This window comes from Polypterus senegalus, chromosome 5, assembly GCF_016835505.1.
Source record: "Polypterus senegalus isolate Bchr_013 chromosome 5, ASM1683550v1, whole genome shotgun sequence".
Lineage (NCBI taxonomy): Eukaryota > Metazoa > Chordata > Cladistia > Polypteriformes > Polypteridae > Polypterus > Polypterus senegalus.
The window spans coordinates 84603997-84620138 of NC_053158.1; the positions used below are offsets into that span (position 1 = coordinate 84603997).

The 16142-nt window shown below is 35.6% G+C and overlaps 1 protein-coding gene across 6 annotated transcripts in view; it reads right to left on the reverse strand.

The window, feature by feature from the left end:
- The window catches only part of LOC120530412 (cadherin-18), a 1801315-nt gene that overhangs the window by 213327 nt on the left and 1571846 nt on the right, over positions 1-16142 (reverse strand). For all 6 annotated transcript variants that reach the window (XM_039754902.1, XM_039754900.1, XM_039754901.1 and 3 more), the window contains one exon: positions 4556-4692. In XM_039754902.1, coding sequence (XP_039610836.1) covers positions 4556-4692 — 137 coding nt within the window. The remainder of the gene's footprint in view (positions 1-4555; positions 4693-16142) is intronic.

The window sequence follows — 16142 nt, forward strand, 5'->3', positions numbered from 1 at the left end:
AAAATCTGTGCCAGGGCACTATATCATACTTTGGCTGTCTAGTGTGCTTTGTTGCTTAGCAACACTGGTTCAGTATGGTTTTCTGATTTACACTCTTATGTAAAGAGGTGCAACTGAATTATTTATAACTTAGATATCAGCTGTATTAACAATATCTCATTCTCGTCATTTTATATGTTTGGTTGTTAAAATTTGTTGCATGTAGACCATTTTTTTATTTTTATGTTTCTGCTTTAGATCAAGGGAAATAATTTTTTATCAAATGTTGTGTCTGACAACATTTGCACTAAACTCAATCCAAGGAAATGTGCCTTTGCAGTTCGCAGTGCAAAACTGTTATTACTATAATCTATTTTATATTACTAATGCATCTCCTTCATACGTACTGTATGTATTTGAGGTGTTGTTGTATCTGTGTTTAGCTTCTTTATAAAGCAACATTTCCCTCTTTGGACATATAAAGCTTTCTCTCTCTCTCTATCTATCTATTAGTGTCTTCTACCCACTTCTGGGGCATAGGCCATTGACAAGAGTTCTCCTGAGATCTCTGTCCTGGGCTTTGTTCTTCAGCTGGCCCCAAAGGTACCCGACTCTTCAGGTGTCTTCTTACAATTCTGCACATCATGAGTTTCTAGGCTGCACTTCTGTTCTGCTTTCTTTGGAAATTCCGAATCAGTGTACTGCCAGAAGGCTGAGAGAAATGATAGAAGGAATGAAACCAGGAGTGAAATGCAGACTAATTCAAAAACAGGTTACAGCCTAAAAGATGGTAACACGAAGCCTGAACAGAAACCAAAAGTCAAAGTCAAAGGAGAAAACTATTAGAACAAAAATAAGATTTCAAAAAGTAATGCACACTAGTTCTTTGTTTTTTATACAAATCACGGATCCCAAACAATCTATTGTTCCAGTATTTAGAGCTTCATGCCATCCTAACAACAGAGATGTTAAAATTGAGGTACTAAAATGGTGGGGCGATAATATAAAAATAGTAACAAAAATAATTAATGCCATTTCCAATTGATATTGGCATTCAGGAAGGTTCTTGGATATAAAGAACGCATAACCGCACCTAGAATTTTTAAAAAATGTACTGCTTATAACAGGCTATAACAGTGTGCTGACTGGTGATGTTTCTTGCAGGGTCATGGAGTATGTAACATGTCTGTCACCAGCCTCTTTTCATTTTCTTCTTCTGCAGTTTGCTGCTTTGTCCTCTTTGTTCAAAGAGCCACCTTGCATTATTACCTATAGGAAATTTAGCATTTGAGGTTCAACCAGATGTGATAATGTAGATCATACATTCAGTGCAATATGTTTCTTGCAGGCTTGTGGAGTATGCAGTCTGTCTCCAACCTCTTTTCAATTTCTTCTTCTGCAGTTAGCGGTTTTGTTTTCTTTCTTCAGATAACCACATTGTATTATTACTTTTAGGAAATCTAGCACTTACGGCCCAACCAGATGTGATAATGCAGATGATACATTCAGTGCAACCAATCATTGCATTAAAACCATAGCAAAGTAAAATTCATAAAACACACACACACACATAGTGATGCAGGCCTTCTGGTGCTGTCACACAATTGATGTGTTTTCCTGCTGCTTCCAAAAGCAAACAGTTGCCACATACCTTTCGTTTAGTATGCAGGCACGAATGTTTAAAAGATATAAGTGGAGTGCGATCCTTGTGTTTACAAAACAGAGTAGATTTAGCAAGCATTTGAGCATTTTAATCAAGTAAGTCATAGCTACAAATCCAGTTACTTGGAACTGGATTATGAAGAGGAATGTGACTTCCTATACTGAAATGCACTTTTAACACTCAAGGAGTTCCAAGATTTCAATAGGATTTAAAGCATAATGCAAGTGCACTGTTTGGATTATTGTCCAGGTTTATGATATTTGTCTTTATTTTTTCAGTACTTTGCAAAATCCTTAGGGATTAGTTACTAAATATGAACAATGATTCCTGGGTGAGCTTAGGCTGACACCTAAAGACTATACAGAATAACCTATACAATATATATTTCTCTAACTTTTCTGTCTAGCTATAAGATATTAATAAAACATTACTGCAAAATTATTTTTCCACTCCCAGCAGAATCTGAGGACTCAGTTCCCTCTGCTGTTATTGCTGAAGCTACAGCCCTATATTGCTACTTTAAGAAAAAATCAATAGTTTCATATAAATTATTACATATTTATGCTGATGCATTAGCTTGTATAAATGATGACTCAGGTTTTCCATTTGTTTTTGTTAAAAAATGTACTTGTAAAAGCTGTACTGCATGTTTACAACAACTAATCTGAAAACAGATTCCAAATTAAGTGTTGTTTAAGTAAGTACAGGAGTTTTTATTTTTCTTTCAAGAAAGCAATGTTACAAGAAATTTTACAAGAACAACAACATTTAAAAACTAATTTGGTGTGGCTATATTTATATCTAATTTAATATATTCAAATCACTTTGAAGGCATGATGGACATTTCTGATTGGGAAGAGACTTTAGGAGTGCCTGGGACATGGAAGAATAATAGCACCAGACAGAGGTCAGTCGGTCAAAGTGCTGTGCAGCATAATGCAAACATGCAGTGGTTATAAATCCATCCATCCATTATCCAACCCACTATATCCTAACTACAGGGTCAGGGGGGTCTGCTGGAGCCAATCCCAGCCAACACAGGGCACAAGGCAGGAAACAAACCCCAGGCATGGCGCCAGCCCACTGCAGGTGGCTATAAATCAACAGTGTATTATTAATCTGATGTACAAAGCACAGTACTCTTATTATAAATGCAATGCCATAAGTATTAATTCAACCAGACCGCAAATGCTGCTATTCACAAAATTTGAGACACTAATCAGATAAAACTCCTCTAAATTTTTCAACATTTTTTTCAGATTTAAACTTCATAATTCTCTTCCTAAATAATTTCTTTTTCCCTTTTTAAATTGTATATTTTTAAATTGAAGCTTTCTGGAATACAAACATTTTGGTATAATTTTAGCAATGACACTTATGTTTATGCCTGTTGAACTGCATTTTGAGTGTGAAAATCTACATCTGTGTAACAAGGCAAAATCAAACTGCTCAAGGCATATACTTATGAAGGCATATACTTATGAATATAAAACATATATGTATTTTATACACATCAGTTGATTTTTCTTTCTGGTTTTGATCTGTCTGCCTAGTTTTGGAATGACATTTAATTTTACTTATGCCTGGTTTATGCTGCCAAAAATGGTTTTCCATGTTTATTCAGTTCCTCTTCTGTAAACAAACAGCTTCATCACTATAAAATATGGATTTACTTTCTGTCACTTAACAGAGCATCAAATCATGTCACCTACATGATGTCCACAGGGAAAAACGAAGTAGAGCAGCAATAATATCTCTAGTATGCAGTGCAGTCATGTTGTGTCTAACCTAAATTAACTTGTTTTGATGAGTCTGGTAAAACAATTTACTTTTATGAGTCTCAATTCAAAAAATGTTTATTTGCTGGCTGAATGATTGCAAAGTTATCTGATATGTGGGTTGAAGTTCCTATCCACATTTAAACAAATAGTAATAGTGTAAATTATTGTTTTGAGATCATATTGTCTTTTTTTTTTTTTTACAAAGCTAAAGTATCCTTAAAAATATGTAGTATATAATGTATACAACCATTCATCCGTGAAATAGTTAAAAAATTAATTTGTTCAAATTGCTGCTTCACATCTTGCCAAGCAATATTTTTGACTATTTTAATTGCAGAAGTGGACAATAGCGATAATCAAATATGAATTAATTTTTCTGGAATACATGAACACACACACATACACATATTTTATATATATATATATATATATATATATATATATATATATAAAATGTCACACACATACACATGGGAGAAAGTTTGAGGGCTTAACTGAGGATAAGACCCGGAGTCAGGGGCTGATGAAGTGCACTGTTTTTTCTCCTTCTTCCACAGTCCATCAGAAGGGAAAGGCAACTAGAGCTCAAACCGCTTCCACTGCCATGCCACGCCCTCCTAGTGACCTCACTTCTGCCAAGGGTCCACCTCTTCCTGTGGCCTATAAAGACCCAACCATCTTGACTTCCCATTCAGTCACATTTAGACACAGTCTTTTATGATTATTACTCTGGTGGTGTTCAAATCAATTCCCTATACATTTTCTAAACCCAATTTAACCTGAAGCCAGCATAGGACACAAGGTAGAAACAATGTCTTCACAGGCCGCCAGGCAATTGTAGAGTGAAAACACACACACACGGGCCAGTTTAGCATCACCAACCCACCTAATCTGCATGTACCCTGGTGGAGGAAACTGGAACACTATGAGGAATATCATATGGACATGGTGAGAATATGCAAACTCCATGCAGGAAGGATTTGGGATGTGAACCCTGAACTCCTTACTGCAAGGCAGCAAAAATACCTTAGACACACACACAAACACACACGCACATATATGTATGTGAGTGTAACAATATATTCAAAACTATAGCACATCTTTTACTTTTTCTTCTTCTCACTGTACTTACCATCCTCAAAAGCAGTTACTGTGATGTTATACCACGGTTGTTCTTCTCTATCAAGGACTTTTGTAGTCTTAATAGTTCCGCTGGTGGAATCTATGCTGAAATAGCTATCTTCGTGTAAACTGCCATCAATGGAATATCTATTTTTAGAGGAAAAAAAAATGAATGAAGAAAGTTTCTGTAGCACCCACGCAAATAAGGTTCAAAATGTTACCCAAGTAATTTTACTAACAAAAGCCTAATTAAAAAAGAGAACGATAAACCATTGTATGAACACTTTCTGCCTAGTAGGTGATAAATTGATTAAATAAAAGAATGATGTACAGGCATTAAAGACATAATGAAATAAAAAGGACTGCCACTTGTACAATAATAATCATCATTTTATAATTAACCTGAACACAATAACAGTGGCATATTGAAATTATTTTGACACCCAAACTGGAAATGAAAAGAAATGAGCTTGAACACATTTTATTTATAGAAAGAAGACATTTTAGCACCACTTTCCAAAAAATACTGTGGCTGCATGTGCTACAATATCTGCTTAATGAAAAAGAATGATTGTCAATTTTTGTATTAGAAATGTATTAATACATGTTAATAGTGTATTAAGCATTCTCACTGTGACACTGCTAAATAAGTAAAAAAAAAATTGCTTATAAAACACATAGAATTATTTTAAAGCTTGTAATAAATAATGCAAATGGATATTGATGAGGCAAATGATATTTTTAAAATATTTTTTATTTTCAGCTGTAGAGAATTGCAAATACAATTATTTTGAGGTTTTTAGCACTCCATGGGATGATGTCCTCTGTGAAAACAGTGATATCAAATGGGATTTGTTTGATTTGTTCCATGAGACTGGCACTGAGACACAGTGCTTAACAATGCAGACTCGCACATCCAGTGTTTTTGGTTCAAATACCAGCCTTGTAACTGCACTGATTTGTACCCAACTGACAGTCTTCTTGCTGCTATATTTTGACACAAAAGAAAACAGATCTGTTTGACAACAGAAAACCATCTCCCTCTCACAATCAGAAAATGACTTTAAAAACAACTTATTCCAAGTGAGTTCACTGGCACTGGAAACTACAATTTCTGTGGTCTAGTAGACCTTCAAATGTGTAAGTAGAAGTTCAAGGTTTCAAATGACATCAACTGAAGATTTTAAAAATTACAAAAAAAAAAATACGCACAAAAATGCAATTATGTTTCCATTTTCAATATTTAAAGCTTTGCATAGGTATATGGTTTGGAACCATTTGTCCCACAAGGTAGGTTATGTGGAGATCATACCTCAAAATCCAACTATTCATGACAAAGCATTCATCATAAACCCTAACCCAAAATATTTTCTCTAAAGTATTAATGCAGCATGGGCAAAAGGAATAACACTAAATTTTTGTACCATCACAAAATCCCATTAATAGAATTACATCCTTTTGTATTAATTGTTAAAAATGTACATTTTAAAACAGTTACACCATTTTGTATGCTCCATGTGTAATTAATTAAAGCAGAGCAATCTGTTTTTAATAAAGCTGACTCTTATGTAGAAACACCACCACAAACAAGCCACAACATACTGAAACCAGAATGTGAACCATAGAATTTATATTGTACATGGCATGAAAATGGAAGACAACAAAAAAAAATTCTATCCTAGTAACTCCAAAGCATTCAAGGTAAAAATGAGATATATCAATATATAGAAATAGTCCTAAAATGTATTGTCTTGGTGAATCCAAGCACATTTGTAGAAGGAAAAAGAGCAATTATAAAATAATCAATCCTCACAAATTCTTTGTCAGCTTTGTGAAGGATTGTGATATATAGTTTTCCTACCCATTTGTCATGGAATTCTAACAGAACACAGATTAGTTGCATGGTGCTCTCTGAAAATAGGCTGGTGTGTTACAAGCTTCTGTCTGGTATAACAGCATAGATTTGCAATTCTTTGACAATCAAAACAACCAGCACAAGAACAAAAATCATGTAATAAATTCTAATGTTTGCCAATAGTAGTTTAAAACTATGAGGGGGAGTCAAGCTAAACTTGAAAAATGGAATGAACCATAACAAAACTGAGAATGTAATTTCTCAAAGTGGTCTCCACCCTTCTCAATGCACTTGTTCCACCTGCCTGGATGTGCCTGGATTACAGCAGAATAAAAGGTTTTGTCTTGCCTTCACAACCACTCATGCACCACTTTCTTCATGTTGTCATTTGTCTTGAATCGATGACCACTCAGATGTTTTTTAGCCATCCAAAAAAGTGTAAATCACACAGTGCCAAATCTGGCTAATAAGGAGGAGCTTGGTGTTCGTAGCAGTGTGTAGATGGGCATTGTCTTGTGGCAAAAGGACTCCTTGAGACAGCAGTCCCCACTGCTTGGATCGAATAGCGGGCTTCACATTGGTCTCCAGCAAATCACAGTAGCTTGCATTAGTGAGTGTAGTACCTCTTGGCATGTAGTGTTCGAAAATAACTCAGGTGCACGAGTGGTTGTAAAGACAAGAAAAAAACTTTTATTCTGCTGGAATCCAGGCACTTCCAGGCAGGTGGTACAAGTGCATTGAGAAGGGTGGAGACTACATTGAAAAATGACATTATCAGTTTTGTTCAGGTTCGTTCCATTTTCTAATAAATCCCATTTTCTAAATTTAGCTTGACTCCCCCTTGTAATAAAAGAACTTCTACTGAAAAGCACTGGAAATGCAAACTGCCTGTGGTGAAATTACATTGAGCCTCCACACAGCAGTAAAAAGGGATATTTGAAATGTGAAGGTGCAAGTAAAACAGAGTAAAAAAATAGTTATCTACCAAAATTTCAGTTATATTCAAGTTTAAATACTGTACAAGAGTAAAATGAATAAGTAACACTTCTTAATAACTGCTTATTTTCATTAATGTTCCTTTACACGCTTTTGCAATGGATAAATAGCTTCAAATTTAAATTTTGTAATAAAAAACAGCCACAACTGATGAATAAATGATTTGTAAAGATGTAAAGAAACTTTATATAATTAATAAATGCTATTATGAAGTGTTACCTATATATAGATTTAATGATTAATAGCTATTTAAATATTGCTGTAATTTTTTTTAAAGACTTGTATTTGAAAGTTATTATAAATCATTGCCAAGAAAATAAAGAAAACTACTACAAAAGGAAATTGTGAGTTTCACATTTAATATACTATCCCTAATAAGATATATTAAATTAAGTTAAGTTAATTTTGTTTATTTCTGGAGGGTGGCAAGGTGGCACAGTGAACAAAACTGCTGCTTCACAGCACTGGGGTCTTGATTTCTGATCCCAGGGTATCATCATCATGGAATTTGTACAACCTCCCTGCTTCTGCATGGATTTTTCTACATTACCCAATAGTCAGTACTTGGTTTACCTGGGCACTCTAAACTGACTTAGTACTAGTTGGGGTTTGATAAGGTCCAGCGATTGACTGACAATTCAGGGTCCAGGGTTGATTCGTGCCTTTTGCTAGATCCTGTCAAAATTAGGCATCATCTCTCTTTGACCATGAAATGAATTAGGTAATAAATGTGCATATGAAAGAATATTTCCAGAAATTACATTTTATAAAATAGTTATTATGTATATAAGAGGAAGAGGAAGTCGCAAATGATGCTTTAAAATAATAACACTGAAAATTGTAATTGTTTTATTTTAATTTTAAGTACATATTCCTATGACAAACAAGCTACAGATATGGCCATACTGGCATAAAATGTCAATTAAAACTTGACTAATAAAGGTATGTATCCATTACTTCCAATCCGACATTCATAAATGAAGCTTTCAAACAGAAAATAATCTATACAATAAAAAAATTTGAAACATTTTGACGAGAACAGGTCATTCTGCCAAAGAAGCTCCTTTATCTTATTCACTGAGATTGTCCAAAATCACATTTAGTCGAGATATGAAGGTCCTTTAAGTCCCACTCACAAGCACACTACTTGGTAATTTCTTCCACATAACTATAGTTCTTTGCGTGAAGAAAAACCTCCAAACATTTGTGTGAAATCTGTCCTTAATAAGTTCCAATCGTGTCCCCGTGTTCTTGTTGCAGAATTTATTTTAAAGTAACAACTGGGATTTTAAACATTTCAGTCATGTCCCCTCTTAATCTCTGTTTGCTTAAACTGAAAAAGTTCAACTCCTTTAATCTTTCCTCATAGCTCTTAGTCCCAGAATCTGCCTAGATGCTATTCTCTAAACTTTCTCTATGTCATTTTTGCAACATGGAGGCCAAAACTGTGCACAGTACTCTAGATGAGGCCTCCCTAGTGAGATAACATATATTAATTTATATAATTTAAGCATAATCTCCCTTTATTTATAACTCAGCACATTGTGATATATAAACCTAATATCCTATTAGCTTTCTTGATCACTTCTGTACAATGTCTTGATGTAGTTAGCGATGAGGAGCAATGATGTTTCAGACCTCCCACTGTTTATTTAAATGTAACATATTTAACTCCTACGTGTTATATTTTACATTTACTTAGATTAAATTGTATTTTCCACATAATAGCCCTCTCCTGTATGCCATGGAAATCGCTCTGTAAAAACTTAGCTAACTTTACATTATCTGCCTTTCCACATAATTTGGTATCATCTGCAAACTTAACCAGCTTATTGATGATATTCTTGTCCAGATTGTTTATACAGTATATATTGAAAAGAGTAGTGGCCACAGCATTGATCCCTGAGGGACTCCACTTTTATCATCACTTAACTCTAAAAAAGTTCCTCTCATCATAACCCTTTGCTTTCTGTGTCTGAGCCAATTTTGTACCCACTTATAGACCGTGCCTTCAATTCCCATTTCTTTTTGATCCCTAATCCTTCATGTGGTATCTTATCAAAAGCCTTCTGAAAATCAAGATAAATAATATATGCACCCCTCTCTTCAAATGCTTTTGTTGCTCATTCATAGAATACCGGTGTATTAGTGAAAAAAATCCAGCATATCATTTAAACAGTATGCTGGAATTGTATCTATTTTGGAATATCCGGAAGAATATGGATCAATAAAAACATATTTTTAAGGGCCACCACCAAGAATGAGGAGGTGTATAATAATAATAGATAATAGACACTTTAATTAATAACATAAGCATAAAATTATAAGCATATACAGTAATTATATCCATACGCATAGAATTAGCCAGAACAAAAAGCACAATCATAAAATCTGTCTTTATATCTGCAATTTTCCAATAACTCTGTAAACATGGTAAAATGGCAAGAAAGTATCAATTGAATATGTATCATGACATCTCGCATTAAAAGAAGATAAAATTTAGAAATTTCATATCTAAAGTCAAAATTTTCAGTCTTGACACAAGTCATCACAAAACTGATTAATGCAATTTGTAATCATGAGGAGCCAGAGTCTATTCCTGAAGCAATGGACACAAGGCAGGAAACAGCCGTGTAATGCATAACCCAAAAAAGTTACCCTTTAATATAAAGTTGGTAGCCTCTAAATCCCTACTGAAGGGTTTTAAAGGAGATCTGGATGGAAGGGGGGATGCAAAGTAAGCACAATGTTGCTCAGTCTGAAAAAAACATTGAAAAAAAAACATTTTAGTAGGCCAGTGCTGCTGAAGTACAAAGCCTAAACTCCATAGAAGATGATTAAATACATTTAAAAAAATGAATATCCCTTTAATGTAAGTGAAGCTTTTCATTTAAATAAGAGCATTGTTAACTTTCAGATGTTTCAATGACAGTCCTTGTGCGGATGTGAAAAAGCCGTTATATGTTTCCAGATGTGGGAAGGGGCACATTTGCGGTCAGAAGGACATGGAGGGATTCAGACTTTGAACGTGTCTTAACATTTCCAAATTAAGTTATAAGATTATTTTGTTATTGTTATTCAAAACAAAGTTGTTGAACTGTTAAAAGAACACTTGCGTTAAGTCTATGCTACAATTTCCATAATTGAAGATTATATTCTGCATAAGAAAGAAGGAGAAACATCGTTACAATCCCTCTTCTAGTCACTCTAATTACTTGAACACAAAATCTCAACTAGAAAATTTATACAAATTTCTCCGGGTAGAAATGGTGAAAAATTCAGTGCTCTGTTGTGTGCAGTTTCAAGACACTGTCACACGTGTGAAAGTAGGAGTCAACTAAAGGGGCGGCGGGGTGCACTAACTGTCCTTCTCAATTCCTTGCAGGCCATTCTCGGGAAATCCCGCAGGGTTCCAGCACCTTTGAGGATATTACTTCCGGTTCTGGCGCCTTGGATGACGTCCCTTTCCGGTCCCGCCTCTGGTGATGTCATTTCCTTCACTGGCCTTTAAAGCAGCCATCTTGATTCAATACCAGATGTTCTGTTTTGGACTCAGTCTTGTAAACAACTCAAAATCTTTAACTACCTTTTTGCAGTTAAGGCAACTTATACAGATGGCTGCCCCAAACCTTTATTATGTCTATTTGTCGTTCTTGTGACAACATTCATCCAACAAATATGTTCACTTTTCAGAGTCTGAAAAGTTATAATTAAAATGTCAACTTTTGAACAATAATTGGACATGAAAGCCTCTGAAATTATTTAGTTATTAAATGAAATCCATTAAAAGGCATGGTCTTAGAATTTACTTCCTGTCCCTCCAACTCAACACTTGATTACGAAATATTATCTGTAAACCACCTGAAGTTTAAATTCAGGGGTTGTGAATGAAGAGTAAAAGGATAACTTCAAAAACTACAGTATCTTAAAGGTAATCCTATCAAAAACCCCAAAATGTTCAAATTGTGTGGGCAGATTTTAAAGATGTTTAACACTAGAATTACCAGAGCCTACGAAAAAACTCGTAATTCCGTCCCACCTTAAACTGCTTCTTAAATCCCTTCACACCTCTCCGCCAGCGTCCTTTGTTCTCTAAATGTGCTGATAAAGAGAAGCTCGGAGCAGCCGGCTATTCCATCCCCCACCAATTTAGAACGTGCACGAACTTCTCTCAGCTCATGCCTTGATTGAGTATCTGGGAGTGAAGTGGAGTTTTAGAGTGGAAATAATAGATCGTTGTTTGGAACACACACATTTCATGTCTGTTCCGTTTCTACAGTAATCTGTGTCAACACATTGTTAAAACAGAAACTTTTTTTATATTCTAGTAGTAGATGACAAAATGTAGGCATAAACTATATAATGTATGAAGCCTGAAGTCCAAATAGCAAAGAAACATTTTCACAAGAATAACACAATTGCACTTTTAGCAGTGTACCACGATGCATACTAACGCAGGTTCTTTTATTCAAGTGCACATTTTCCATCGCCTTTTCCTGTAAGAAGCAATGTACACACTTCTCTCTATGCTGTGGTTTCTATTACACACCTGAAAGAAAGACAATATATGTGAAAATATAATCGCACTAATGCAATATTATTTGAAAACGAACAGCGTCAGATCGGGTGTGAATTTATGCAGGAACTGGAAATTCTCTGATGCGGGACCTTCCCCCAGGGAAGAAAGTACAGTGTCAGGTGCTCATTCAGTGTAATAGAAACCATAGCACAGAGAGGTGTGTACACTGCAACAAGTACACGTGTTGTAAATGTAGGAAGGATGGTCCTTGTGTGTGTGGGAACTGTTAATATTTGAATGTGATGATTTTATATAGCACGGAATGAAAATCAGCACTTCTTAGCATTGCACCATGCAAGATGTCGTATCAATCGCCTACTGTATCTTGCTTTCTTTTTTCTTCGGTTATACAGGTAGTTTTGAATAAAAGTGCACTTGTTTTGTTTGCGAAATGAAGTGTCTCGTGCACTTTTCGTGGCATTACACGTGTATTTTTGAGCATGCCCGTTTGAGCAGTATAAAAAGTATTGAAAAGTATAACAAAACAACGGGCAGATGGAGAGTGTCTGATGATTGCATATAGCGCCGAACTTACTGCTCTTTACTATTCTCTCCTCTGGAGTACAAAAGAAACAGAATACAGACGCGCTATAGCTCTGTGCTGTACCACGATGCATACTAACGCCCCCCCGGTTCTGACACACTTCTTCGTATCTCACCGTCACTTGATTTTCTTTTTATTCAGTTTTATTGAGTGTTCCTGCCAGTCCCCGCATGTTGCTGTATGCTGGATATGTTCATATGTATTGTCTCTTTCTTTCAGGTGTGTAATAGAAACCACAGCATAGAGAGAAGTGTGTACACTGCTTCTTACAGGAAAGGCGATGGAAAAAGTGCACTTGAATAAAAGTGCACTTTTGTTATACTTTTACACCAATATATGTTCCTGTGTTTGAACGACACGGGCAGATGGGGAGTGTCTGATGATTGCATATAGCGCCGAAGTTGGTCTTTACCATTCTTTCTTCTGCATGTCCTGGGGTGCAAAAGAAAAAGCATACAGCAACATGCGGGGACTGGCAGGAACACTCAATAAAACTGAATAAAAAGAAAAGCAAGTGACGGTGAGATACGAAGAAGGCAGCTTCGCCAGCGTTTGTGTGTCAGAACTGGGGGGGGGGTGGGGCGTTTTTAGTATGCATCGTGGTACACTGCAGAGCTATAGTGCGTCTTTAGTGAAAACAGCCGTGTCAGATGGGGTTGTATGGATTGATTCTGAACGCGACTGAGAGAGTGAAAAGTGAATAAAAAAAAAAAGCTAACCTTTACAAAGATCATAAATTGCACCGGCTGTTACAGACTGAAATCAAATGTATGTTTTTATACTAAAACAGTAAGACTAAGAACAGTTTACTTCTCAAAAGGGTGGAGCGCAGGATCAAACCCGTGACCCCTTGATTCCCAAGCGGGGGCTGTATCTATTGAACCACGGAGTCAGTTATAGTAAACTGGTGTCAATGTCGCATGTTAAGGTGGCTTTTTCTTTCTGCAGTTATATGTTTGAATAAAAGTGCAATTGTGTTATTCTTGTGAAAATGTTTCTTTGCTATTTGGACTTCAGGCTTCATACATTATATAGTTTATGCCTACATTTTGTCATCTACTACTAGAATATAAAAAAAGTTTCTGTTTTAACAATGTGTTGACACAGATTACTGTAGAAACGGAACAGACATGAAATGCGTGTGTTCCAAACAACGATCTATTATTTCACTCTAAAACTCCACTTCACTCCCAGATACTCAATCAAGGCATGAGCTGAGAGAAGTTCGTGCACGTTCTAAATTGGTGGGGGGATGGAATAGCCGGCTTCTCTTTATCAGCACATTTAGAAGACAAAGGGCGCTGGCGGAGAGGTGTGAAGGGATTTAAGAAGCAGTTTAAGGTGGGACGGAATTACGAGTTTTTTCGTAGGCTCTGGTAATTCTAGTGTTAAAGATGTAAAAAGTATAATTTTAAGATCAGTCAGAAATTGATAAGGTAACCTATGAATTTGGTGGAGAGTTTTCCTCAATAATGCATTTCAAAATATTACAGAAATATTCAGTAGCAACATGATTTATGTTTATTTCAGCATTTCTAATGATATTCAGCCCTCAAGAGACAGGACTTCAGTATAAACCATACTAGTGTCCAATGCAACATAACCCCTAAAAAATCCAATGCCTGTTTCTTCACAACTGAATACCAAGCACTTTATTCTTTTCTGCGTTTATGAATGAAAAAAATTATGTAAGCTCACAATATGCCTTGTCAATATGACTTTACTTTTAAGCCATTCTCTTTTCTGCTGAATGTCTTCATTCTTATAATAAAATATATGCGTAACTCAGGATTATCCATCCATCCCACCAATTATCCAACCCGCTATATCCTAACTACAGGGTCACGGGGGTCTGCTGGAACCAATCCCAGCCAACACAGGGCAAGGCAGGAAACAAACCCCAGGCAGGGCGCCAGGACACCACAGAACTCAGGATTATTACATTCACAAAACTAAATGTTACTAGATACTGCAAAACAGGGATTCCTAATTGGAGCAATTTTAAAGTCACACAAAGAATTCCCTTGTTTAAAAATGCAGATGTTGAAAATAGACACTGGGTAATAAAAACAAATATGGTTTTGTCATATTAGTTAATTATTAAGTATACCTGTTTTAATTATTTTAGGGACTGTGGGATTGTGTCTTTTTGATTAAGTCATATTTTCTACTTCAGAAGGGTCTCTCTTCGGGTCTGCTGAAAAAAAAACTCCTCGTTTTTGATCGAGCTCAGATGTGGCAGTTGAAGTGCATACTGCTGCCTTATCTGATTTTTATTGAAGCTGCTTCCGTTTAGTGTGAGACGTTGTGCAGAATGAATCAAATATAAAGCTGTAGCCTGGCTGGAAAAGCTTTAGATCAGAGCACATCACAGGAGAATCTGGCATAGTCTGACAGTACAGATATTGTATTGAGCTGTTGTCCTGTTTTTTTGTATGAAACCAAATGTCTCCTTGATACACCTGTTGTGAGTTGTTCCAGATACATTATGAATACATTATACAGGAGGTAAGACCTCTGGAAATGGCAAGTCATTGAAGGAATAGGAAAGGGCTCAGTAGAATTATACTGTTACCCAGTAAATCTCACAAATGAGTCATAAACTGCTAATGTTCTTCAACTGTGTGTTACTGGACATACAGTATTTGGACATGTCTAAGTTTTTGAGGAATTTGCATACTAATTCAAGATTTTAAATGACCTCATAATGGAAAGAATCTGGATGCAAGTTTGACCTTCTTTAGACTGGAATCTGGTTCTTGGGTTTTTTTCTGCAATAAAAAAGGGATCAAGCCTCTACTGAATATACTAAAGCAGATCCGTTGGATTTAATTCAGTCTAAAACCTGACTATATTGCATCAAGTCAAAATGAAGCAAAACCATGACTTGATCACATTAAAATTAAACATTGAAATGAAATAAAATAACAACTGGAAGGTGCTTCGAGAAGATGGCAGAGGCTCACAAGGCCCAAACACACCCGATTCAACTTTGATGATGTGCTGATGATCTGAATCGGGTATTTTTGGACAAGAAAAGCTTGCAGGGCCATAGACTCAATGGTTGAAAATTAAGAAAAAATAATCCCATAAAATGACACTAAATTAACCATACATTTTCACAGAAAAAAATCTTTCATACAATAAATGGTTTAAACAGTTTTAATCAAATAAATGCATGTATATTTACATTTCAGCAGTGTTGTTGGAGCCATTATCAATTGTTATAAAGTCACAGTGATGCTAAATTAAAACACTGTACCTGACTTATTAAAGAATACAACTTATTTACTCAAACATGAATAGCTCTACAAAAGAATTTAACTCAAATAAGTGATTGTTTCTACCAGTAATATTTTTCGAGTAATGTGCACTTGAGGAAAAATAAGTTTGCATAAGTTGCCTAACACAGCATGATGGTAGGTAATTTGTACAAGGTACTGCCACCTTTGAAGGCAATGCTGCAACTTTTTCATGGCTACACCAATACCTTTGTATAGTGGAAAGGAATGTTAAAAATAGTTAACAAGCTTATCTTTTTCAAAATGCTGCAGATTTTGTGTGATTGTAGAAGCTGAGTTGTTTTCAATAAATTGGTATACTATAAATATCACACATCCTAC